The following is a 27381-nucleotide window of genomic DNA, read 5'->3' on the forward strand; positions in this document are numbered from 1 at the left end:
CAAAATTTGGATTCACTAGCATGACTTTGAGGCGTTCAACTCCTAAGAATGTTTTCGGGTAGAATGCATCCACTTTCGTTATATCTGAAAAGAAAGGAAAAAGTTGGAATTATATATATAAAAAAATGAACGAAATAGAATAACTAGCAGAACTGTATAAATAAGTTCAGATAGAGCATTACACCCTCAGTTTTCCTGCATGAACATGCATTACCTAAATTAATGCAAGCTGTAAAAAAAAAGAAAAAAAAATGCTGAAGGAATAAGGGCATGCAAATATGCAGATGTTATGATTTTTAAGACTTTTAATTTAAATGCCCATAGAAAGTGCTAGAAAAAAAACCTTTTCAAAATTAGGATGCCTGGCAATCTTTAAGTCAAGGAAGATTCGTTTTGTGAAAATGAGGTAGAGACAGCACTAGAAAGATGAAAAATAATAAAGCTTCAGGTGTTAATAGTGAGGTAAATAAGTTTTTTAATTATGGTGGTTGCGAATTTAGATATAGATTGTTGAAGGTTATGAATATGATTTTTGAAAAAGGCGAAGTATCTTGTGGTTTTAGGAAAAAATACAATGAAACTCCTTTATAAGAAAAGTAATAAGAGCGAATGGGATAATTAGAGACGCATTACCACATTAGCATTGAAAGCAAATTACTTAGTATCTCGATGTTTACTAGACTAAGAGATGCTGTAGATAAGTTTCAAGAGAAGAACATCGTGGTTCTGGGAAGGGGAGAGGATGCGTTGCCTAATTTTCACTCTAGATCACTAATTGAGAAGTGCCTGGATAGTCGGACCCCTTTAGTCTTCATTTTAGTAAATTCTGAACAGGCATTTGACTCAGCCTATAGATGGGCTTCAGTGGATTTCCTATCTTTGGTGTGCATGTAAATGAACCCCTTGCAACTGAACCCATGTAACTAGAATCTCGTGCAACTAAACCCCCATTTAAATGAATATCGTTTTAACTTAATCCCCGTGTAACTCTACCCCATTGAACTGAACCCTCGTAAATTCAAAAAAAAAAGAACTTTCAGGAATAGGTCTGTTGCCAAAATTTTGGCCCGACAAAGTACTTTTTGGTTTGATTGCAAAATGTGAGATTTACAACTAGGGCTAGGGTATGTATTTGCCACGGGGCAAGTGAAAACGCTGTCATTCCACTTCTCACAAGATAAACCAGGTAATGACATCCATTGTTACAGACTCTGAAAAAATAAAACAAAAACTGGCAACTTTTTTCTGTCTTAAGCCATAACAAATTTTGATTACTTTTTTTTAGGTTGTGCCGTGCAACCATTCATAATTTCGACGATTTCGACTTCTTTGTATTAAAAGGAAACAAATACTATATTTATTTTTGTTTCGGAAGTAATGTTTATTTTTCGTCGTTACAGGTTAAGTGAATTGGAAGTTTTATCGTTTTAGATATCTATGTGAATAATAAAAAAATGTTTCGAATTTTTAAATACTTTCAAAATATTGAAAAAAAATTATGCTTGTTAATATTTTTTTTGTTTTTTATAAAAATTCCTGTTATATGCTAATATTATATGATGATTGCATTCTAAACATAAAGCTTCAAATAATTGTTTTTGGTAATTGTGTATTATTCAGAACACACTCAATAATTGAAGTTAGGTTCTTTCGTGAAACAAACCACGATGCGAAAATCTGGTTTCATAGCCACAAAGACGGAACTCAATTTAGTTTGCTATGCTAGAAGATAGTGTCTGAACATGGATTTTGAAATGAAGATTTGGGATTTGCCAAAGACTGAAAAAGAGGCAATTATATTTTTCCAGGATAAGGGGTTGTTGCCCAAAAAAAAACAGTGAGTGAGTCAATGGACACAACATGACATTATACTCTTACGAGAAGGAACATTTTTGGAAGTGTAACAATAGGCCATGTTTGAAAAAAGTAGAGAGAATGTGGGGTTCCGCAAGGTGGCGTAAGGGCTATATTTTGCACATTAGGGGTGGGGTGGGGTGGTGGGGTTCATTATATAAAATACCTAGCTTAACCTAACTTAACCATATCTATATATAAAATATTTAATTAAAATGTACCTGCATCGTAGTTTGTTTCACGGAAGAACATAACTTAACTTATTGAGTGTGTTCTGAATAATACACAAGTACCTTCTTTTTATTAGATCAAACTGTCTTAGGGTCTATTCTAAAGTCTTATAAAATAAAATGGGTAAGAACGGCAAGTATTTAAGGCAGATTTATCTTTTTCTTTGTTTTTGCTTAGATTTATCATCAATTTTTATGACACTCATTTTAACTCTTAATCACCCTTCAATACTGGCGTGTGTTTTCAAGTTTTGAGCCTTTTTAAATTAAATAAAAAAAAAGGCTTTTTAACTGCAAGTAAGGAGTGACATTAAAACTAAGGAGCGACAAACGAACAGAAATTATACCGTATATGAAAGGAGGTGTCCCTTCCTCAACGCCTCGGTCTTTGCGCTAAAGTTTGACTCTTTCTCACAACTTTACTTTTTATAACAATAAAAAACTTTAGCGTAAAGAGTGAGGCGTTGAGTAGGGGACAACTCTTTTCATATACGGAATAATTTCTGTTCGTTTTAAGTTTTAATGTCGCTCCTTACTTGCAGTTAAAAAAAACTTATTTTTTATTTAATTTCTGAACGTTTTTTAATTAATGCATGTTTTGATTTTGGCTCACCACACATTAATAATTAAAACGAAATTTGCGTATTAATTTTTTTGGCTAAATGGCTTTCTCATATTTTTAATCGGACGATTTTGATAAAAAAAAGGGGGGGGAGGAGGCCTAGATGTACTCCAATTTTTGGCTACTTAAAAAGCCAACTAGAATTTTTAATTTTTTTACGAACGTTTTTATTAGTAATAAATATATGTAACTTACGAAATAACTTACGTAACGAACTTCTATATTTGTATATTTTTATTACTTACATGAGGGGGTTCGCCCCTTCTTCAATACCTTGCTCTTTACACAAAAGCTTAAATTTTGTCCCAATACTTTTAAATATTTTTGTTCGTTTTAGGGTTTAATGCTGCTTCTTGCTTCCAGCTGAATTTTTTTATTTATTTATTTTCTCATTGTTGTTTTTAAATAATGCTAGAAAATCCTGTCGCCCCTTCATGGAAATTTTCTTCCCTCAGGACAAATTCGTCCATGGAAAGATCCTCCCACGCAACCCTCTCCCCCCCCCTTTAACGTGAAAAAGTCCTCCTGAAAACTTCTGTACACTTCCCAATAACCGCTACTATATGTAAACAATGGTGAAAGTTGGTAACTTGCAGCCCCTCCCCCGGGGACTTTGGGGGATTGAAACGTCCCGAAAAACATAATTATTAGGTTTTTTTACTATGCTGAACAAAATGGCTATCTCAAAATTTTGATCCGGTGACTTTGGGAAAAAATGAGCGTGGGAGGGGGCCTAGGTGTCCTCCAATTTTTTGCTCACCTAAAAGGGCACTATTACTTTTAATTTCCATTAGAATGAGCCCTCTCGTGACATTGCAGGACCACTAGGTCGATACGATCACCCCTGGGAAAAAAAAAAAAATAAACAAATAAACACGCATCCGTGATCTGTCTTCTGGGAAAAAAACATACAAAATTCCACATTTTTGTAGAAAGGAGCTTGAAACTACTACAGTAGAGTTTTCTGATACGCTGAATTAGATGGTGTGACTTTCGTTAAGATTCTATGACTTTTAGGGAGTGTTTCCTTCTGTTTTCTAAAATAAGGCACATTTTCTCAGACTCGTAACTTTTGATGGGTAAGACTAAACTTGATGAAACTAATGTATTTAGAATCAACCTAAAAATGTGATTCTTTTGATGTAACTATTGGTATCAAAATTCTATTTTTTAGAGTTTCGGTTACTATTGAGCCGGGTCGCTCCTTACCACAGTTTGTTACCACGAACTATTTGATAATCCTAAGCAAGATGTTTGACGTAATTTTCAACTCTACTCCATCAAAAATGATGTGGTAGTGGCCACCTTTGAAGTAAAGTTCGTGGTTTGCGTCATAGCTCTAACTTCCAAGGCGCATTACCGAGAGGGAAAAACACAAGGGGAAACACGTTTCAACGATTTTTAGACATAGGGGGTGAGTAGTTAACCCCATCCTGCTTCCCTTGTTAGAACATGGTTGTTTAGTCAAGTATGATGTCCAGTTGTGCCATTTACTTGTACCAGCCCAAGACTTTGTCTAAAACCAAATCATCTTTATTCTGTTAAATTTAAATATTCTGTTGAGTCTAAAAAATACGTTCTAAAATAGAAGCCTGAATGAGGTTCAAGTTGTATAGGGTTCAGTTGAATCGGGTTGAGATGAATGAAGGTTGAGTGGCACGAAGGGTTCAGTTGCACGATGTTTCAGTTACATGGACTCAGGTGCACGAGGCTCAGTTACACGAGGGTTCCAATGGAACACCCACCCTTGTGTTGCAAGCCAGATAAGTTCATGAAAATGATTAGTGCTATGTATGAGAACAATATTGCTGCGGCTAAGATAAGATGTGAGGTTAGTAACTGATTTGATGTTGAACCGGGAGTTACGCAAGGTTTTGTTCTACCCCGCTTATATTGATTATTTCGATGCACATTGTCTTAAGGAACGCAGAAAAGGCTAGAGAAGCATGGAATCAAATGGGAAGGTAAAACCCTCCAAGACTTACGTTATTTCAGATGAGTTGAGTGTCTGAGATGAAAATTTTTGTAAATTGAATAAATTTTCAGAAGTTTTGACAGTTCAGGGTGCAAGAATAGGCTTAGAAATTAACGTTAAGAAGACTAAGTCTCTTAAACTAGTAATAAATGAAGGTGATTAGGCAAACAAAAAGTGGTTCGTCCTTGAGTGGGGTATGACGAGTTAATAAAGAAGGATTTTAGTGAAATTGGAACTTTTAAGTTCCAATGTAAAAACTTAAGCTTTGAATATATTTGAGTGGGGGAGGAGCGCCTATATCTGTGTTGGCCTCAGGTGGATCAGTGCTGCAGTGAATTGTTAGTAGTAATGGTAGTAGTAGTAATAGTAGCAGCAGGAGTTTTCAAAATTTACTTGAAAGTCAGTCTTTTTTTGAAAATCTGACAGTTATCTTTTTTCGTTGGCATGACTGTGAAAAATCTGATAGGCCTACTAGCGTTAGAAATCTAACACTAAGAAATTGAGAAAGTCCTAAATAAAAGGAAATAATATTCATAATATTGTCTTTTCAGATTATGGCGAGGAATATTCGTGGTGAGCTTACTGCACCTAGAAATATCTTGGACTTAACTAGACTGCCAAGAAATAGGAGCAGTTCAGTTAGGTAAGACTCGAGATGTTTAATAATTTAGGCTTTACTTGTTAGTTTTTCTTCATGAACTAGTTTATTGAATCCTACATTTTTTTTTAATTCTCAAGAAAGAAAAGGAAACTTTTTTATTTTAAGAAGATATTACGAAATTAGGAAACAAAACCTCACATGATATCACCGACTGCATCATCTTAGCCCTATTTTCGATGACATTAGACAATAATGAGGGATCTGTTGGGGCATATGGTTCTCATGAGAGCCTTCTGGACGGTACTGGAAACCCTATAGCAGTGTTCGGACTCGCCTATAAATTCCAATAAATTTCTATATTTTAATGCACTTCTATAAAATGCCTATATTTTGGCTAAAATCCTATTATTCCCATATTTTCGGCTGAAGAGGACTAAGAACATTGCTCATGATTTGCAATTTTCTGTCTTTTGGTGTAGATTGATAATTAATTACAACTGTTGAGCTTTTTGAACTTAACTAATGCTTTGTGTTGGGCTTAGTAAGCTGCTTCTGCCTGGGCTATGCTGTTGTGTTGAATTAGTAGCCTATGTTTTGTTTTGTCATGTTGGGCCTGTCCGAAATTAGCAAAGATCAGTATATAGGCTAGCAGTCTCTGCTTAATGAGACTGGAGTTCTTGCGACTTATGTGTTTCCTGGCTGAACGCTGACTGACTGATGTGAATACGGCCCAGTTATTCAAATGGGCTATTCTAAGATAGTTGCTAATCGAGGGAAGTATAATAGACGTGCACTGGGTAGGCTATATGCTACATTCTGTGATCAATCTGTCCTTTATCTATCTGGTCTTTATCCCCTTCTAAAGAAAAATGATGTTAATCAGATTCGGGCTTTTTATTTCAGATATTGTAAATTTTTACTTTATCTCCCCCCTTGGTATAGCAATGGTAAGATAATTCTTAAGTTTGATGTCCTTGATATAAGTGCAAAGTTGGCCCTCCATGGAAGATTGTCGGAATCAGCTTTTTATTGTTTATCGCCTCATCATCCTTTGGTCCGTCTGTTCGTTTAATCTCATTGTAGCATAGTGTTTTTATGGCACTTGGTATTAACCAAGTGACATATAGCAATCGCAAATTATGTCGGTCTGTCTGTCTGTCGGTCCTGGTTTTGCTACTTTAGGCACTTCCAGGTAAGCTAGGACGATGAAATTTGGCAGGCGAATCAGGAACTGGACCAGATTAAATTAGAAATAGTCGTTTCCCAGATTTGACCATCTGGGGGGGGGAGTTTGGGGCCCGTTAATTCAGAAAAAATAGAAAAATGAAGTATTCTTAACTTACGAACGGTTGATCAGATCTTAATGAAATTTGATGTTTGGAAGGATATCGTGTCTCAGAGCTGTTATTTTAAATCTCGACTGGATCTGGTGACATTGGGGGAGTTTGGAGGGGGAAACCTAAAATCTTGGAAAACACTTAGAGTGGAGGCATTGGGCTGAAACTTGGTGGGGAAAATAAGCACAAGTCCTAGATACATGATTGACATAACCAGAACGGATCCGCTCTTTTTGGGGTAGTTGGGAGGGGATGTTGATTCTGAAAAATTAGAAAAAATGAGGTATTTTTAACTTACGAATGGGTGATCGAATCTTAATGAAATTCGATATTTAGAAGGATATCGCGTCTTAAAGCTCTTATTTTAAATTCCGACCGGATCTGGTGACATTGGGGGAAGTTTGGGGTGACCTAAAATCATGGAAAACGCTTAGATTCGAGGGATTGGGCTGAAACTTTGTGGTGAAAATAAGAACAAGTCCTAGATACATGATTTACATAACCAGAACGGATCCGCTCTCTTTGGGGTAGTTTGGGGGGGGGGGTTGATTCTGAAAAATTAGAAAAAATGAGGTATTTTTAACTTACGAATGGGTGATCTGATCTCAATGAAATTTGATATTTAGAAGGATATCGTGTCTTAAAGCTCTTATTTTAAATCCCGACCGGATCTGGTGACATTGGGGGAGTTCGGGGTGACCTAAAATCATGGAAAACGCTTAGATTGGAGGGATTGGGCTGAAAATTGGTGGGAAAAATAAGCACAAGTCCTAGATACATGATTGACATAGCCAGAATGGATCCGCTCTCTTTGGGGTAGTTTGGGGGGGGGTTGATTCTGAAAAATTAGAAAAAATGAGGTATTTTTAACTTACGAACGGGTGATCGGATCTCAATGAAATTTGATATTTAGAAGGATATCGGGTCTCAAAGCTCTTATTTTAAATCCCGAATGGATCGGGTGACATTGGGGGGGAATTTGGGGGACCTAAAATCATGGAAAACGCTTAAATTGGAGGAATTGGAATGAAACTTGGTAATTTATGTGACAAGGCATCCCACGCCATCAACCACAGATCTGATCCCGAGGACTTCCGAATCCTATATTTGGACTATATTTGGGCCCGGGAAATATATGGGCCTGTCCGAACCCTGCTATAGTCTTCGTAAGTCAGGAAGACTCCAAATAACCCTTGACAGGTTGCAGTTGAGAGAGGAAAATTTAGCGAGGATTTATTTGGGAGAGCTCTGGTCGAATGCTGAGGACGGTTTATTGTGGTGAATTTCTGTTGTTGCCTTATGCGGCTCTAGGCACAAGAGGAACTAGGTATAAATCAATCAAGAACATATCCTTTATTTAATTCAGCTTCAGAGTATTTTTGAACAAAAATATTAAGTTTTGACATTATTGTCTAATACAATGTATATGGGTTATTATGAATAGTTTCATAGATTTATTGAAATTTAGTACACATCACAGAACTTGTATAAATGAGAGTATTTCTTTTTTTTTCAAACAGATTGGGTAACAATTGCAAGTAAGGAGGGACGAGGGCTAATTGTAACCGAAACTTAAAAAACAATAGTTTTTGATAACAGTTTATGCATCTAAATTATCTGCTTTTTTCATGGTGATTCCAAATGAAATAAAATTCATTAAAGTTTAAGTTAAACATAGGAAGCTACGAGCCTGAAAAAAATTGCCTATTTTTACAAAAAGGGGAAACACATATTCAAGGCGTAAGTGATCTTAGAAATCTATTGTTGAGGTTTGATGGTCCCACCTATAAATTGCGGATTTTTTGTTAAGAAGAAAGATCACGGATGAGCCTCCATTTTTATCATTTTTTACTCTTTTTCATGAGTTACCTTATCGAATCAATGGTCATAGGAAATCGGGAGACGGCTCATTAAAACGGAAATTAAAAGTTCCATTGCCCTTTTAAGTTGTAAAGTAGACTGTGCCACAGTAAATTGGCATTTCCTACTATTTTTGGCAGCGAACTACAATTTTCACCCAAAGAGGGCAAATTTTGTATCGATTAAAAATTTTCACATAGCTAACCGATTTGAAACTGTTGAAAAACTATATATTAAACTTCTTAATTTCAGCATTAGCAATGTACCAGAATTGCCAATTCGATCCGAAAGAATCAAGTAGTCCATATAAAATAAACGGTTAACATAGACACCTATTTAAAGCTTCATTTAAGAGGAATAAAAAGTTTCTTTTTTAGAGAAAAGAAAAGAGTAATATCTAACTGTTCGTGGTAGAGAAAAGTCGATGATTGAACAGTCAATGAAGAGTCAACCATGCCAATGGTAGTTGAAAATTAGAAGGAAGGAATTTTACCAGCCTAAAATGCATCAAACTAATCATATTTTCATGATAATTCAATTTCTGTAAAATTAATTAAGTTCAATGCTGCTATTAACAATTCTTAGTATAAGAAGATTTGTATCATTATGGAAAAGAGAAAGAACACCCCTAAATCCTGATGTAACTTCCAAGATCCTGATATAAATTGTACCATCAAATTCTATATACGGAATAACCTCATGAGTTTCCTGCCTATAAAAACACTGTATTTCTCATTTCTTCGATAATGTATTCCTTTGTTTTCCCTACGAGCCACTGCATTGAACCAAGTGACGTGGAATGTTAGATAAATGGCCATTTGAAAAGGCCCTTTTCTAGTGCCCTTTGGGGCAACAACAAAATTTTTGCCAAAGCAAAGTGGCGATTTCTGTCACCTTGCATCGTAAAACCATATTTCTTGCCTAAACAGGGCCGAATGTTTTGGGTGAAGATGAGAAAGTTCAAGCCGCGTATTGTATATGTACGGAGTACTGTAGGAACTCCAGTCTTTCTAAAGTTATATTACTATATAGCAACGCAAATGTGTACCCCCCCCCGCATTTATCGGCCCGTCCTCTGAATTTGTACCTTTTTCCCCGTTTTACTTATCGTACGCAGACTCATTTATCCACCAATTTAACTACTCAAGTTGCATTACAATAAATATATTTCTTTTTTGTTCAACTCTTGTCAACTATAATAACCATTTTATTTTAGATTGGACATTGACTCCAAGAGCCCATTAGAGTCCCTCGCTGCTCTTCTACCCCTACTGGCGAACGGGACATCTCTTTCCTACATTCAGGCAGTACTTTATCCATCATTTTTATACGATGCAGTGCGTGCTGGTAGCATAGCCCGACTGGAAGATTTAAAGAAGTGTGGTGTAGATTTAGGAGCAAAAGATGCTAATAGTAGAGATGCTTTGTTTGTTGCCACTGAAATCGGTAAAATGCCTTTGTTTGTTGCCACTGTAATCGGTAAAATGCTTTTGTTTGTTGGCACTGAATACGGTAAAATGCCTTTGTTTGTTGCCACTGAAATCGGTAAAATGCCTTTGTTTGTTGCCAATGAAATCGTTAAAATGCCTTTGTTTATTGCCACTTAAATCGGTAAAATGCCTTTGTTTGTTACCAATGAAATCGATAAAATGCCTTTGTTTGTTGCCAATGAAATCGGTAAAATGCCTTTGTTTTTTGCCACTGAAATAGGTAAAATTCCTCGCTAATTTATAAATATAATTCATACTTACACATGGAATACTGGGCGAATTGGAGGAACGCTAAATTCCAAGGATCAGTTGAGAATCCTACACTGGAAACTATTTAGAAAACAGGCCTATTTATTGGATAATACACATAACTAAGCGCTAATCCACGCATTAAACCCTCCTCCTTTAGTTTCTCATTTGGTTTAGTTCTGGGTACCTCGAAAATAAAAGGAGAGATTAAAACGTTAAAGTAAAACGAGCAGAAATTTTCCTGTATGAATGGGATACAGCCACAATCCAAGAGTACTGCTTTCTACGTTAAGGTAAAACTTGTGCTTTTAAGAAAAGTATGATCTAAAACACCTAGATTATGGTATTAATGTTGAAGCATTAACATAGATGCCATAAACATACGGTAAAGAGTAAAGAAGGGTGTTGAGGATGGCGGTAGTCGACTTTATATTTAGCATCCTTAGTATGACAGAAAAAGAAACATAAATTAAACAAGTTTTTAAACGAAAGCAATGGGTGACTTTAAAACTAAAATGGCTCCTTTTCTTGCCTGTTTTTATAATAGAACAAGTATCATATTATTGTGTCTTTGATACTATCATGTATAATATAGCTTGTATGTTAAGGGAAGGGATGAAAGACTAATACGTATTAAAGAATAAAGCTTTGTTCTCCAAAAGTTAAACTCTAATATACGAAGTGGGGTTGAGGGGGTGGTTGCTCCCCTCACCTTCAGGGAAACCTTGGATCTGCTATAAAAGTGGATAGAAATAAAAAAATATGTTTTTTTAATGAAGTAATAAGCAGCATTAAAAATTTCAACAAACAAAAACTATTCTGTATATGGTGGTAGTACCCCCTCCTTAGACCCCATCCTTTGCGCTGAAGTTTGACTTTTTGTCCCAATGCTTCAAGAACGACTGCTCAAACAAAAGGGCAGTTGAAATGGAATAAAATTATTTTTACAATATCCTTATTCAAGTGTATTTGCTTTAAACAGTAGAATTTGTCAGTTGAAAACTTTAGTGAAAAGAGTGGGGTGTTACGGAGAGGACAACTTCTCTTATTTACGAATAATTTATATTATTTTGAGGTTTAATGTCGCTCTTTGCTTTCGTTGAAAAAAAACTTGATTTTCTTATTTGGTTAAACTTAAATAATAGTCTAAATTGTCAGCAAGAGAGAAGAGAACTTTTTTTTTTTTAGGCAATCACGAAATTGTAGAATATCTTCTACTGAATGGTGTCTCAGTTCACTCAAGAGACATTAATGGAGACAATCCTCTAATGCTGGCCTGCAAAAAAGGAGATGTCAAAATAGCTGACCTTCTGCTGAAGACAGGAGCCCACTTACCTCATCAGAGCTGTTTGTCAGATGTTCTTATCAAGTAAGCTACCCCTATTTACCAACATACTAAGGACGCTCGATACCAAAAATGCCATTTTACGAGTCTCAGCGTCGGCTGACAGTCTCAAAGACAAAGGTTGCATTAGCAAAAATTAATTAGCACCAAAGGGAGGTTCAGAGGTGATCTTGGTATAAATTGATAAGGATCTTGTATGTGCCAACGGTTCGAAAAGCTAACGAGAGGCTAATTTAAAACAAAGGAAACCTATAATCTCTTACCAATCGTTAAGCAAATTGCAGTCTAATCAACGTACATACAGCATAAATAATGTACATCGTTTGTCCACAAAGATTTCAGCCAAACCAGCTAGCTCAATAGGGAATGTCAAAAGCTTTCAAATTATTCAATGAGACTTCTTTTGAGCTGATTTATAATGTTTTCCAAGCAGGTATACTAATTTGTAGGGACTGCCTTTCCAATCTTTAAAAAGAAAATTATGCTCCATTCAATCAAAAAACAAAATTTATCCCTTTTAATGATGCAAGTCTAATTACATTTGAATAACTCTATCTCTAGCACAAAATTGGAAAGTTAAATAGTTATTCTAAGATTTCTGAGAAAGTAGGTGTTGGCCTTTAGTTTTCTGTCATTTATTTGTATCTCTTGTCTTAGCTATACAAGCTCTGGCAGGACAGCTCAACTAATTTTAAATAGTTTGGCCACACAAATTAGAAAACCTTGTACTTGACTAGATAAGGTGATTCTTTAACGTATCGAACGTCTTTAAGCTACATGCCTTACATGCATTTGATATGCAAGTAATTACTATATAGGCTATGCCTTATTTGGATATTCGGATCCAACGCGGTAAGAAAGAGTCTAAAAGAAGGAAGAGCTTTACAAAAGATTTTGCTTTTAATCACACCGAAAATTGATTTTCAAAAGAAATGTAAAGAGCCATCTTAAAACTTGAGACGTGCATACATAAAGTCTTACTATAATTTAAACTTAAAGTGACCAAAAATTACCTTCAAAGAATAAATGAAAATCAAAACAGACAGAAACTAAAATAAATAATCGTATCAAACACAAAGATGTCAGATACTAATAAAGGTGAAAAGATTAATCGTAAAACAAGTAAAAATTCAGTGAATACTTAAGTATTACTTAAAACGAGCAAAAATACTACGAACAGAAGTTTGGCAATTGCCCATTTTCCCTGGCAGTAAACCTCCTAAAGCCTATTGTGTCATTTGTGCTTTATTGAAAACTATATGTATTTTGAACAGTGTACTTTAACTTTTCAAAAAAATTAACAAAAACAAAAAATAAACCACTATAATAATCAAAATTAATGGAAAGAACTAATGAAGATCAACCGAATGTGCGATATATAACGGTATTCATTTCTGGAGATTATAGCAATTCAAGATTCAATATTTTATTTAGCTGTTTTTTTTTTCAATGTTATAACTATAAGAAAGAGAAATATATTTTGTTTTCAGTAAAGCGCAAATGAATTAGTAGGCTTCAGCAGATTTATGGTAAGGGAGTGGGATGGGGTTCAATAGCCAATCTCCGGTTAGGAGTAATTTTTTTATGTCGTTCCTGGAGGCATAGTTATTTGACCTGTTGACTATTTTGAAAAAAATGGTTATCTCAAAGTTGCGATCCGATGTCTTTGAGGAGGGGATAGCTAAAAAGGGCATGGAAGGGGGCTGGTTATCCCCCAGTCACATGTAACTCTTAAAAAGGCACTAGTGCTTTGAATTTTCTATTGGAAGAGCCCCCTTCAAAGTTTCTAAGACCAACCCTTCGCAAGTAGTCGCAGTAATAGTCACAGTCCAAAGTAGTCACAGTTCCAAGTTGTCGAATCTGTAAGTAGCCGTAGTCGGAAACAGCGGAAATAGTTTTTTTTTTGGAAACACCCAGGATCAAACACTCTCCCCTTTCCTAATGATAAATTCTGCATGTAAACAATGGGAAAATTACATAGCTTACAACCCATGCCTTGGTTGCATGACATCCTTTGAGGCATAGTTAATAAACATTTTGAACAAAACTACTATTTCTAAATTTTGATCAGTCCTGAGGGGGGCGTCTAAAAGGGCTGAGTGGGTAGTTGCCATCTGATCACTTTTTAACATGCCCTTCAACATTTCTTGAAAGTTTCACCTTAATACCCTAAGCGTTTTTAGAGACACGGGATCAAATGTCCCCTTTCCCAATAACACAATTTATGCGTAAACAATTGGCAAATTCTGTAATAATGCAATATAAATGTGATAAAAAAAAAACCTCGAAGTCTTGATAACGGAAGGGCATATTTGTTCATATTAACTCAAAAAAAGAACTGATAAAAAAAACAACTGATTTTCAATAAAAAACTTGTCACAAGAAAGTAAAGATCCAAATTGAAACTTAAAAGAAGCAGAAATGAAGTCATATATTAATTCAGACTTAAAACGAACAAAAATTAATCCTTTTGTATCAATGCAGCCCAGATTGACCAAAATTACAACAAGTGATGACATCAGATACAAAAATAACAGATGCTGCATTCGGTGAATAGATTTGAGACTTGAAATGAACCGAAATTAAAATTGATAATCAAGTCAAGTTTGAGATGAACAGGAATTACAAAAAATAAGAGTTGGGCTACCGTCCAGCTATGACCCCTAAAGACCTGACTGCCATTTACGCTTTAATGAAAGCCATTTATGTTTCAAGCAGTGTTATTTTTGTTTTTTGTAACATTAAAAACAACCCAGCAGAAATAAAATCACGAGGTCTTTCAAAATTTAAAAGTAATAGCAATCACAAGTAAGCGTGAGGCAACTCCTCCCTCTTTTGAACCCTGTAGAAGTCTCGTTTGTCATTTGTGCTGTTCTGGAAATGATGCGTATATTGAACAGTTGGGTCTCTATTTGTCCAGACGTCAACAACAAGTGAAGAAAATCGCGATAATAATTATAATTAAAGAAAAGAGTAAAAACCATAGAATTATTATATTTCGGATTTTTACTATTCGAAAAGTATGTTCTTGTTTTTTTTTTAAAAGCATTTCCTTCTAATTTCTTGTTCCGAAAGTATCAAATAGTAAAAAGAAGATCTATTGTGAGCAATGCCAAATGATAAGGTTAAGAAAAAGAACTGATAGCGAAAAAAGGGATGAATATTTCGGTGTATGAAAAAAAACGCTGAGGTTCATTAGATTTTCGTATCGGCAGACAATATGGGTGAGTTAGACCACTGTTTTGTACTTGTTTGGCTTGATTAAGCCCTTAATCTGAGCTGTAAACACTGCTAACAGTGTTTAGTCATTTAGAGGAATGATCAGTCCTCGCTTAGGCTTATTCTGGCCAAAATGAACTTATGTAGGATCTTTATACTTCAATATGCTTTGAACATCTATCCTGCTTCTCGAAGGCAGGGGGAATGGATAATTTTGTCTTATATTTTGAAAACTATTTTTTTTGTACTTTCATAAAAATAAATAAAAAAAAACTGCCTCCGTCCGCCTGATTTTGAAAAGTACCTTGTTTTGTGCCTCCGTTACGGATATTGAAGGAAAATCCTCGCCCTCACATTTTCGTGAATTCGTGCCCCACTGGGAGGAGAAGGGAGAAGGTAAAATTCAGAAAATGTCTTTGAAAAGGGAATTGCGTATTATCCAGTCCCCCATACGAAGCTTGGGCGATGATATACACCTCCCTCTCTGTGTGTGGGTATTAGGTACCAACAAAGAATTTAGGCCAACTAACGAAAAACGCACAAATGCATGAAAGACGTGAAAAAATGTAGGAATGATTATTGGATTTATAATAAAATCTCCAGGTTTTTTAGGAGGTCTTCAGGCCTGTTAAGCATGCTACTTGATTCAGTTAATAGCTTGAAAGAAGCGGACACGAATTTTTTTTCTTTTTGTATTGTCAAATCCTCTTTTTGTTTATGTTTTCTGGTTTCTTTTTTTCTATAAGTTTCTAGCTAAAAGGACATATAGAAAGAAAGTCCATATTTTCAATACGTAATATCACATTTTTTTGTAGGAAGGCAGAGGCAGGTGACCTTCGATCACTGGAATGCTTTAAAATGGCTGGTGTTCAGTTCAATCAACCGGAGTGTTGTGGCCACACTGCTCTTCAATCGGTATGTCTTTAATTATGTATCTGCTGGACATGAGTTACAATTTAAGTCTTATTATAAACACTGAGCTATTCATATCACAAGTAATCAAGTGTGTGAGTCCAGGTCAAAGTAAGTTCATTACATTAAAAAAAAATTCTAGTATCTGAGGCATTAAGATTAAGGAATGCAACAAATACTCCCTTCCCTTGTGTATTATAAATATTAGACTGTACTATGGTTTGAAGGAAATACGATTTGTACGAACTGTGTCCGCTCCTACTATGGTAGAAAAGAGCAATACTCCTCTTTTAAGAGTAATCTATCTAGTTCCAGGCTCGCTGTCAAACAGTTCGTGGTAACGAACTGTAGTAAGGAGCGACCCGGTTCAATAGTAAACGAAGCTCTAAAAACGGAATTTTGATGCTAAGAAATACATCAAAAGAATCGGATTTTTATGCTGATTTTAAATTTATAAGTTTCATCAAATTTAGTCTTTGCCATCAAAAGTTACGAGCCTGAGAAAATTTGCCTTATTTTGGATAATGGGGGGAAACACCCCTAAAAGTCATACAATTTTAACGAAAATCACATCATCGCATTCAGCGTTACAGAGAACCCTAGAGCGAAAATTTCAAGCTCCTATCTACAAAAATGTGGAATTTCGGATTTTTTTGCCAGAAGACAGATCACGGGTGCGTGTTTTTTTTTTTTTTTTTTTTTTTTTTTTTTTTTTTTTTTTTTTTTTTTTTTTTTTTCAGGGGGTTATCGTCTCGACCAAGTGGTCCTAGAAAGTCGCAAGAGGGTTTATTCTAACGGAAATTAAAATTTCTAGTGCCCCTTTTAAGTGACCAAAAATTTGGAGGGCATCTAGGCCCCCTCCCACGCTCATTTTTTCCCGAAGTCAACGGATCAAAATTTTGAGATAGCCATTTTGTTCAGCATAGTCGAAAACCAAAATAACTTTGTCCTTGGGGTTGACTTACTCCCCCACAGTCCCTTGGGGAGGGGCTGCAAGTTACAAACTTTGACCAATGTTTAGATACAGTAATGGTTTTTGGGAAGTGTACAGACGTTTTCAGGGGGATTTTATTTTGGTTTTGGGGGTGAGGTTGAGGGGAGGGGGCTATGTGGGAGGATCTTTCCTTTGAGGATTATGTCATGGAGGAAGAGAAATTCAATGAAAAGGGCACAGGATTTTCTAGCATTACTATAAAAAAACAATGAAAAAATAAACATGAAAAAGTTTTTCAATTAAAAGTAAGGAGTAGCATTAAAACTTAAAACTAACAGAGATTATTACGCATATGAGGGGTTCTAAAAATACTTTAGCATAAAGAGCAAGGTATTTAGGAGGAGATAAATACCTTGCTCTTTATGCTAAAGTATTTTTAGTAATTTCAACTATTTATTCTACGGCCTTTCTGATTCAGGGGTCATTCTTAAAGAATTGGGACAAAACTTAAGACTTAGTCTAAAGAGCGAGGTATTGACGAGGGGACAAACCCCCTCATATACATAATAAAAATATAAGAATATAAAAGTTTGTTACGTAAGTTAATTCTTAAGTTACGTATATTTTCTACTGATAAAAACGTTCGTTAAAAATTAAAGGTTCTAGTTGCCTTTTTAAGTAACCGAAAAAATGGAGGGCAAGTAGGCCTCCTTTCTCACCCCTTATTTCTCAAAATACTTTCAGAAATTAAATAAAAAAAACAAGTTTTTTTTTTAGCTGAAAGTAAGGAGCGACATTAAAACTTAAAACGAACAGAAATTACTCCGTATATGAAATGGGTTGTCCCCTCCTTAAGCCCTCCCTCTTTACGCTAAAGTTTGATTCTTTGCCACAATTCTGCTTTTTAAAACATTTAAAAACTTTAGCGTAAAGAGCGAGGCGTTGAGGAGGGGACCACGTATTTCATATAAGGAGTAATTCCTCTTCCAGGGTTCATGTTGTGATGAAAAAGTTGAGCCATTAATTTGCGTAACTGTTGCTGGTGTGCAGAAAAAATCGCCAGAAAAATTGCATGGGTTTTTGATGAAGGTTGGGTGCCAAACTCAATCAACTACCTTGCAAAATGACTAGAATTTTTCAGTTTACCAATAGTCTCTGTGTTTGAAGGGGGGGCCGGGTTGCGAAATTGAGAATATGACAAAATAGCAATCAGAGGGCTACAAGTAATCCGAAGGAGATTTCCAACTAAATCGACTATGCTAATTAATGATCTTTCGGGAATATAAGTACAATCATGATTTCGATGGTTACAACTCTTTTCGTAGATTTTTTGTTTCATTTAGACCAAGTTCAGCTTTCCACCACAAAATTCTCTTTATCACCTTTATGCTTAGCCAGAAATCAGATAACCTCTGGTCTACAAAAAAATTGACACAAAATTCAATGCTTGATCCATAAAACCCGTGTTGATATATCGGAATTTCAGTTTACTCAGATTGGTACCATGACTAAAAGCAACAATTTCTGCATTTGGATTTCCATACAACAGGTGAATTGTAACAGCTTCAATTTGCTTCAAACTGCTTTTATTAGGCTAGCTTTTGCATTAAGACCTGAAACTGGAGAGGGGAACACAAAGGACAAAGATAGAGAGAAGGGAAAAATAGAGGGTAGAACAAAAACGTAGAGAAAGCAGCACTAAGAAAAAAAGAAGTCTGCAGCTTGGTGAGATATAATTACAGTTAGAAATAGCACACAATGTGGACGACTTATAAGAACTAACTGTTGACCTAGAATGGCCATGGGAACGATTCAGTTTTTTAATAAAGGTTTGATGCTTGTGACATCGCCAGCGTAATAGCGTTGTCTTAGTAAAGGACGATATGGCTTCAAGGTATCATTCTTTCCCCCGTCCACTTTGTATGGCAGGTGATGTCATCGAAAAAGCTAGGGGGGTTTCATTTGATAGACAATTGAAATTTTCAACATTGTGCCCTTTTTAAAAGTCAAAAATGGTTGCAGTGAAACTAGCCCCCTTACATCGTCCGCCTTCCTGCTCTCTCCTTAGTTGTCCTCTCCACGAAGACATCGGTATAAATTTTTAGAGAACTTATTTATCAAACAGTTCGTGGTAATGAACTGTAAGCCAGGAACAACTTTGTCCAATAGTAACTGAAACCCTGAGAAAAGGAATTTCGATAACAATTAGCATATTAAAGAATTTGCATTTTATGTCGATTCTAAATATAGAAAATATTGATTTAATGTTACCCATCAAAAGTTACGAGCCTAATCTAACCCGGAATAAAGAAGAGGAACGGAAAAAATAACTCAACATAGCATTATTTTGAACGCGTTAATTCAGATGTACTTTGAAACTTTCTATAATTCATTATCAAGCCAAAATAATTGTCGCATTCATAAAGGTTCCTTGACTTAGCAGATTCACAGAGCAGGTCACAATTATGGGCTCCCACGCAGCAGCACTTTCCAGCATAAGCAATTTTCCATTTTTAATTGAAAGAAATACGGGTTATTGAAATTAGCCACTAAGAACATGCAGTCGAAACAATTACCCCAAAAGTTTCATTGTGTCCCCACTAAAAGTTTAGGGGTTCCGTAACTACTGGTTCACAATTAATAGCTTTTAAAATGACTCTTCAGTCCTATATAGCTTTGAAGGTATAATATTTAAAGCTGTTTTTGGCCGGCGGACGGTTTTCCAACGATTTTTTTCATGTTGAACACCTCCCCTCCCGTAAATCATTCAGTAAGTGACGGCCAGCAGGACAGTTTAATTGGTGGCTATTGTCCCTTTTATTTCCATACCTCTAAGGCATCACATCAGTCCAAAGCTCTCAACAAAGTCCTGTGGAAGAGAAATAGCCAAGTCAGGTAAAGAGTAAACTCTGTCAGGACATTGGAGGAATACCTCCTTTTTTGTTCTCTTGTGTAGCTAACAGAGCACTTTTGTTACTGCAAGTATATATTATGCTTGTCTCGTTCGTACAGGAACCGAAGGATGGCATGTAAAAAGTTGGTTTCGAAGTTAAATGAAGAGGCCTACCTAGGATTGGGTCCTCTCTTGCTCATTTTGATGTTTTTGTTTTGGTGATAAAAGTTTATTTCGTTATTGAAGGTTTCTTTTTATGTTTGATGCATGTTAATGTATAATATGTTGAAGACTTTTTTTTGCGTTCTATGGTAGGTTTACCTTTTTATGTTTTTTAACTATCTCTTTGTTATCCAGCGAGCTATAAATAAATCTTTACAAATTATTAATTGTGTCTTTACATGATCTATATTCAGTTTATAATATTCAAACAGGCTGTTCGGAAAAATCAGTTGGAGGCTGCATTTTTCCTGTTGGAGCAAGGATTAAACCCTGGAACTGAAGATGAATTTGGTCTTTCATGTTTTGATTATGCTAAACGAAGAAACAATTCAATTATGCTAGAGTTACTCTTGAAGTACAATACACCAAACGGGTGTAATTAGGATAGGCGTACTAGAATCCTGAAAATATGGTTCGTAATTTTCATCTTAAACCGTACTATTTCTTGGACACTATTGCTCTTAATACAATATATGCCTTGTTTGAAAACGATATTAAATCTATAGAATGGACAGCTTGACCTTGGATAGTTTTTATTTATGCTCAGGAATAAGAATGATAGCCTGGTTAAGAATAAAATAGACACTATTTTTTTTTTTATCTGTTTCTTAGGAGAATGCAATTTTTTTTTTATCTTTTTCTTACAAGAATGTAAGAAATGTAAAATAATTTACAGGAATGATTGTGAAATCATAGAATGACCTAAAAATCTTCTATGCTTAGAAGAGATGATTATTTATTGAATTATTATGAATCATAGAAATAATTCCTAGCAAACATGACACAACAGGCATAAATATTCTTCAGATTGTTTAAAATTTACCAGACTTCCTTTTGGTTGATATAACATATTACTTTTATTAGACTTGGTAATTTTTTGGATTGTGTGATAAGACTTAAAGAAGAATGTTGAAAACGGTTAAAACTTTTAATAATTCCTGTGAGCTGAGTGTAAAAATGAAGTTGGTCATTTAAATAATAATAATACTCCAAATAACTCAGCTCTGATTCTAGAGGCTTGATTCCACTATAAAAGAGGTTAGGTGAGTAAAAAAAACAAGCTGAAAATAGATGAAACAAATTAACACAAATATAATGAAATGTTAAACATAACAAAAAATTAAAACAAAATACTTAAACAGGTTTTGATAAACCACAAATACAAGGCAGGGCAACTGCTGTATACTTTTGGATACGTCCGAGTTTTTCCCCTGATACGATATTTTTGCAAAATGAAACAAATTTTTTACTTAAAAATTGAATACATAACATAAGTCAACTTAAAATTTTTCTTCTGCTAATCGAGTCAAGATTTGTTAACCTTTTCCGAAGCTTTTTTTCATTTTGGAACTACTTAACTAAGCATCCAAAATGTCTCCAAAATGTTTTCTACTTCTATGATTTCCTTAAGACTTTGTAATTGTCTAACGTAAAGATCAGTACTTTTGCTTGATTCATCACATTATTGTTTGCAAAATCAAATAAGTGTTTTGCACTATTGCTTCGAATGTCGTTGGTCTTTGTCAAACTTTCAGGAGGAATCAGTTGCTGTTTTATGTTGCTGGAGCCTATTTTCAAAATTGTATAGAGTTTGGCCAGTACAAAACTTTCCACAAGAACTATAGGGAGACTCCTTGCTTAGTACAGTTAAAGATTAGAAACTTTTCAACCATTAGTTGTGAAACATTTGCTTGGTCTTCTATAACAGAACAGACTGCTTGATCGCGTAACAATTATTGATAATTATTTTTATATATATAGATTGCCTTGGACTGTTATAAGGTATAAAGACACAATAAATATTAAAAAACATGTTATATTCTAAGATTAGTATATATAAAATGACGGAAAATACAGGTTGAATATTATTTCTGATGGTTTGGTTTAAAAACAGATTGAAGCCTTGTATGCTTCTAATAATAAAGGAAATAAAAAAAAAATTGCACGCTTAACTTTGAACAAATTTGAACCTAATAAGTTATGTTCAAAATGAAAAATACTCTAGAAAAAGCCAACGCACCTTGGCTTAATTAACGAAGAATAAAGTAGAAATAAAAATAAATTAATTTTTTTGCACAAGAGCAAAAGACTTTAACAAGAGCAAAGGCTTTAAAAAGGCTTTAACTTGTATGTGATTTTAATTAATTATGATCCATAATATTTTTAAATAAAAACATTTTAGTTTTTGAAATGCCGTATCACAAGAAAGCTCGGACATAAACTGTAGTATAGAGCTTTCACCTTGACTTACGTTGGTTATTGAACTACCATACTGGACGTGTTTAAAAACAACAACTATAGTTTATCAGATTTGAATTTCTGTCGTTTCAATCTTTTTTTATAGCGATTGTATTTGTTTTCATCTTTAATGCATGTTTTAATTTGCTCTAACTAGTTTATTGTTATCCCTCCCTTTTTTCTGTATCTATAAAGGCTTTCCAATGTAAAGTACGAACGTTGAGACTTTAATCATCATTTTCTTAAAGAGCTTTTTTTCAATCTCTGTCTTGTTTATATCTTAGGTGTTTTTATATTTCATTTCATTCTCATTAAAGAAATACAAAATTGCAAATACTAAGAGTGAAGAAACGTGGCATTCTGTTTTGGTTGCGACGTTATATGTATATATTGTTGTTATGATTTAATGATCCATAATTGCTCTATATAGTGTTTTTTTACAGTTTACTGAATTTTGTGAATTTTTTGTTAATAGTGGTAATATTTTTTCGCATGTGAGCCAGAATAGTTTTTACTACGGTCATGGCTAACATATGTTTACTAGTATACTAATGTGTTAAGCGTAAAATTTGTAGGTAAAGTCTTGGTCTCAGACTTTGTCGTTTGAAGGTATCATTTTTCATGATTCCGTGTGACTTAGAAAAAAATTAGAAAAACTTTACATAAGATGTGCATATTATAATTTTCTCAAGTACTTAACATTGTAATGATGTTGAGGCAATCTAATTTGGAACGAAATAATCGAAATATAGTTTATATCCCTATGTCTCTATTAACGCCACCTGTTAATTTTAGCTGAATTTTGTTTATTTGTAGTTTTCTATTGTTGCCATATTTTTGTTTAACAGGTATTTGTTCGTAAATTTCTTTTGCAGCCATGTTAGAAATCTGTGATTGCTCCAAGTTCATTTGCTTTTTTGTGATTACTGAATATAAATGTCTTCCATTTTTTAGATGTTCCTTATTTATGTATTTAGTTTTTTTACCTCCCACGAACAAATGCTAAATTTTTTCTGATCTTTTTCTGTTACAAAATCGTCATAAATAACAAAATTTTGGCACTTAGGATCTAGGTTATCTACATAAATGATAATGATTTCGCCTTTATCATTACTCGCAACCAAAAGATTCATGTCAGTTTTTTCTTCCAAAACAATCGTATTAAGCTTTAAGCCTTTATATCTATCATACATTTCAGGTTTGGTATTATTGGGCTCATTGATTGTATCTGTTGGTATACGATCGGTGATAATAACAATTTTCAAGTGTGCTTTTTTACCATCGATTCGTCTTTATATTTCTTGGTGAAATTATCTGCCAATACCCTTTTTATTGTGCTTTTGATTTGACTGTCTGATGCCACATTATTTGTTCATAGTTATATATATATATATATATATATATATATATATATATATATATATATATATATATATATATATATATATATATATTTAAACGTTAAAACAAGCCCAAAGTAAAATCCTATCACCCTGGCCACTGCTCTGTGTTTACTGTTGCTAAATTTTAAAGGAAACACCCTTCGCCAATCGCCCAATTTATCAAATTGATCAAAGTTTTGCCATAATTTTTTCTTTAGTATTTTTCATAAATTGTCCCTTATTACGTTGTTTTCCATAATTATGCGAACTTTCTTATGTACTAATGACTACCTTATTTACTAATAAGCAAATACATATTTAGGATCACCATAAAAAGCTGACTTTCTTTATTGAATGTTATCACTAGTTAGGCTCTTATACTTTCGTTATTGACAAGGTTCGTTATTTACTTAGTATTAAAAAAAAAAAGTTTTTGTAACGGTAAGTAAGGAGCGACATTAAAACTTAAAACGAACAGAAATTACTCCGTATATGAAAGGGAATTTTCGTCCTCAATGCCTCGCTTTTTACGCTAAAGTTTGACCCTTTCTCTTAACTCTACTTTTTAAAACAGTAAGAAACCTTAGCTTAAAGAGCGGGGCGTTGAGGAGGAAAAGTCCCTTTCATATACGGAGTAATTTCTGTTCGTTTTAAGTTTTAATGTCACTCCTTACTTACCGTTACAAAAACTTGTTTTTTTTATTTAATTTCCGGACGTTTTTGAATTAATGCATGTTTTTATCTTGGCTCTCTGCACATAAGTAATTAAAACGAAATTTGCATATTAATTAATTGCAATTAATCGGAAGATTTTGAGAAAAAAGAAGCGAAGGAGGAGGCCTAGTTGCCTTCCAAGTTTTGATCACTTAAAAAAGCAACTAGAACTTTTAATTTTTTACAAACGTTTTCATTGGTAAAAAATATACGTAACTTACGAATTAACTTACGTAACGAACTTCTATATTCGTATGTTTTTATTGCGTATATGAGGGGGTTCAACCCTCGTCGATACCTCGCTCTTTACACTAAAGCTTAGATTGTGTCCCAATTCCTTAAGAGACCTCTGAATCACAAAGGCCGTGAAATTACTAAAAATACTTTAGCGGAAAGAGTGAGGTAGAACGAGGAGGTAAACCCCTCATATGCGAAAAAAATTTTGTTCGTTTTAAGTTTTAATGCTGCTCCTTACTTTCAGTAGAAAAAACTTTTCATATTTATTTTTTCATTGTTTTTTCAAATAAAGCTAGAAAATCCTGCGCCCCCTTCATTGAAATTATCTGTTACCATGAGAAGTCTCTCCATAGAAATATCCTCCCACGTAACCCCACCCTCAAATCTCCCCTAAACCAAAAAAATCCCCCTGAAAACGTCTGTACACTTCCCAGTAACCATTACTATATGTAAACACAGGTCAAAGTTTTCAACTTGCAGCCCCTCCCACGGGGACTGCGGGGGAGTAAGTCGTCCCTAAAGACATAGTTATTAGGTTTTTCGACTATGGTGAATAAAATGGCTATCTCAGAATTTTGATCTGGTGACTTTGGGGAAAAATGAGCGTGGGAGGGGGCCTAGGTGCCCTCCAATTTTTTTGGTCACTTAAAAAGGACACCCGAACTTTTAATTTCCGTTAGAATGAGTCCTCTCGCAAGATTCTAGGACCACTCAGTCGATACGATCACCCCTGGGGAAAAAACAACAACAAAATAACAAGAAAACAAATAAACACGCATCCGTGATCTGTCTTCTGGCAATAAATGCGAAATTCCACATTTTTGTAGATAGGAGCTTGAACCTTTTACATTAAGGTTCTCTGATACGCTGAATCTGATGGTGTGATTTTCGTTAAGATTGTTTGACTTTTAGGGGGTGTTTTCCCCTATTTTCTAAAATGAGGCAAATTTTCTCAGGCTCGTAACTTTTGATGGGTATTACTGATCTTGATGAAACTTGTATATTTAAAATCAGCATTAAAATTTGATTCTTTTGATGTAACTATTGGTATCAAAATTCCATTTTTTAGAGTTTCGGTTACTATTGAGCCGGGTCGCTCCTTACTACAGTTCATTACCACGAACTGTTTGATTCATTACTACGAAAAATTTGATCTTCTTTCTGTTGCTCCAACCAAATCATTTAGAAAAAGTATTGGTGGAAAACTTGAAAGGGGTCAATCAGTCACAAATTAGAACTTATATTTTCCTTATTCACAGTAATGAAAGCAAAAATTTTGGAGCACCAGGATATACATGTCTACTGATAGTTATTAGAGATCTTGAATCACGAAAAACCCTGTAAATGATAAAGTAGTTACAATTCAAAGAAAGTTTTCTCATACATTTGCTTTTATGAAAGTGATTGTATAGAACTAGGGTTACATAAATTTTTTTTATGACGGGAGCGTACAACAAACAATACTAGCATTTCTAGCATCTAGCTAGCATTTCAAGCATTTTTTTTCTAGCAAATTGTCTAAGACAATCTTTCAACCATACTTTCTATAGCTTTAACAGCTTCAACACCTCTCTTCGTCTACATTGTTTCTTCTTCTACTACTACTACTAGTATTAGCGCTAGGCGTGCTTGTATTTTCTAAGATTGATTTAAAATATTCTTCTTCTTCTTTTAATGTTAGACTACTATGCTCTAGTAGTTTCTTTAGAATTTGCTTATTAGTAATAAAACTTTTCGGGAAGTTTAATGTAATTAAACAGTTGTATAGATGATTTTCAAATGATAAAAGTCCTCTACGATTTTTAACCATATCATATTCTAAATCTACTAGATTATAACTTTTCTTCTGAATTATAATTCGTTTCCCTTCACTATCGACTTCAATCTGATCATTTTCCAAGAGATATGTCAAGACTCTTTCACTTTTTTGGCGATATGAGTGTGGCGACAGTAGGTCTCCAAGACTTGATATAACATTGAACAATATTGATTCTTCCTGCTTAGGTTTTGTTGTTGTTCCAGAATCTTGAAAAGGTGTTTCCTTTTTATAAAAAATACTTACATTAACCGGTCTCACGTGATAGGGTTTATGTCTTTCAACTTCTAAAAATGCATCTTGAAGCAAAAGTAGTTTTTTATCATCACAATATTCTTGTAATTAACGATTTTACTGATATTATCCTTACAGTTTTTCATTGGCGAAAGCACAATTTCTATTGGAGTCAATTTGTAGGGTTTAGCCATTTTTCTAGAGAAAACTGTTTACAACCCCTGCAATTATTGGTAGCAAAAGCGTAAATAAGCTATCATCCTCTTGGAGAAGACGTTTTCTTTTAAATATTAAATCTTTCCTTTGTTATTGCTTCTTGCGAGGGAACGTACAATAAAACGTTGGTGCTTTGTCTGTTGCCTAACTACTTCTGGCAGTTGAAATTTGCCCTCGAATAAATTTAAACAAAGTTCCGATATGAGATTAATGAATTCTTTGTCGATACAATGTTTGAGTATGGCTTTCCTAAGTCCCAGGACTGCTTAGAACGGAAAATAAATGTCTATTTTCATGTAGTTTCTTCTGTGTTATGATGGTAACTAAGGACCTTTTTTGCTATCCATTGAAAGATATACGGTAGTTTAATTGTCAAAATTATCTCTGACTACACGCAAATTCTAGGGTGTTTTCTGATTGGGATCCATCAGAGAGTTACCATAGGGTACATTTGTTGCCTGATTGTATGCTGATTGTATGGTGTCAGGAAATGCTACAAATGTTTACTGTACGCTCCCGTCATGAAAAAATTGCTGTAACCCTAGTTCTACACAATCACTTTCATAAAAGTAAATGTATAAGAAAAGTTGCTTTGAGTTGTAACTACTATGTCATTTACAGGGTTTTCGTGATTCAAGATCTTTCATAACTATCAGTAGACATGCATATCCCGGTGCTCCAAAATTTTTACTTTCATTACTGTGAATAAGGAAAATATAAGTTCTAATTTGTGACTGAATGACCCCTTTCTAGTTTTCCACCAATACTTTTTCTATATGATTTGGTTAGAGCAACAGAAAG

The 27381-nt window shown here is 34.5% G+C and overlaps 1 protein-coding gene across 3 annotated transcripts in view; it reads left to right on the forward strand.

Annotated features, from left to right (window-relative positions):
• The window catches only part of LOC136030259 (L-asparaginase-like), a 120711-nt gene that overhangs the window by 75704 nt on the left and 17626 nt on the right, over positions 1–27381 (forward strand). For 2 of the 3 annotated variants that reach the window (XM_065709106.1, XM_065709103.1), the window contains exons 10-14: positions 5233–5324; positions 9696–9925; positions 11407–11587; positions 15598–15697; positions 19956–22930. In XM_065709106.1, coding sequence (XP_065565178.1) covers positions 5233–5324; positions 9696–9925; positions 11407–11587; positions 15598–15697; positions 19956–20126 — 774 coding nt within the window. In that variant the 3' untranslated portion in view covers positions 20127–22930. Of the gene's footprint in view, positions 1–5232; positions 5325–9695; positions 9926–11406; positions 11588–15597; positions 15698–19955; positions 22931–27381 lie in introns of those variants that run through there. The other variant, XM_065709105.1, reaches the window with a different exon arrangement.

This window comes from Artemia franciscana, chromosome 8, assembly GCF_032884065.1.
Source record: "Artemia franciscana chromosome 8, ASM3288406v1, whole genome shotgun sequence".
NCBI classification, from domain to species: Eukaryota; Metazoa; Arthropoda; class Branchiopoda; order Anostraca; family Artemiidae; genus Artemia; species Artemia franciscana.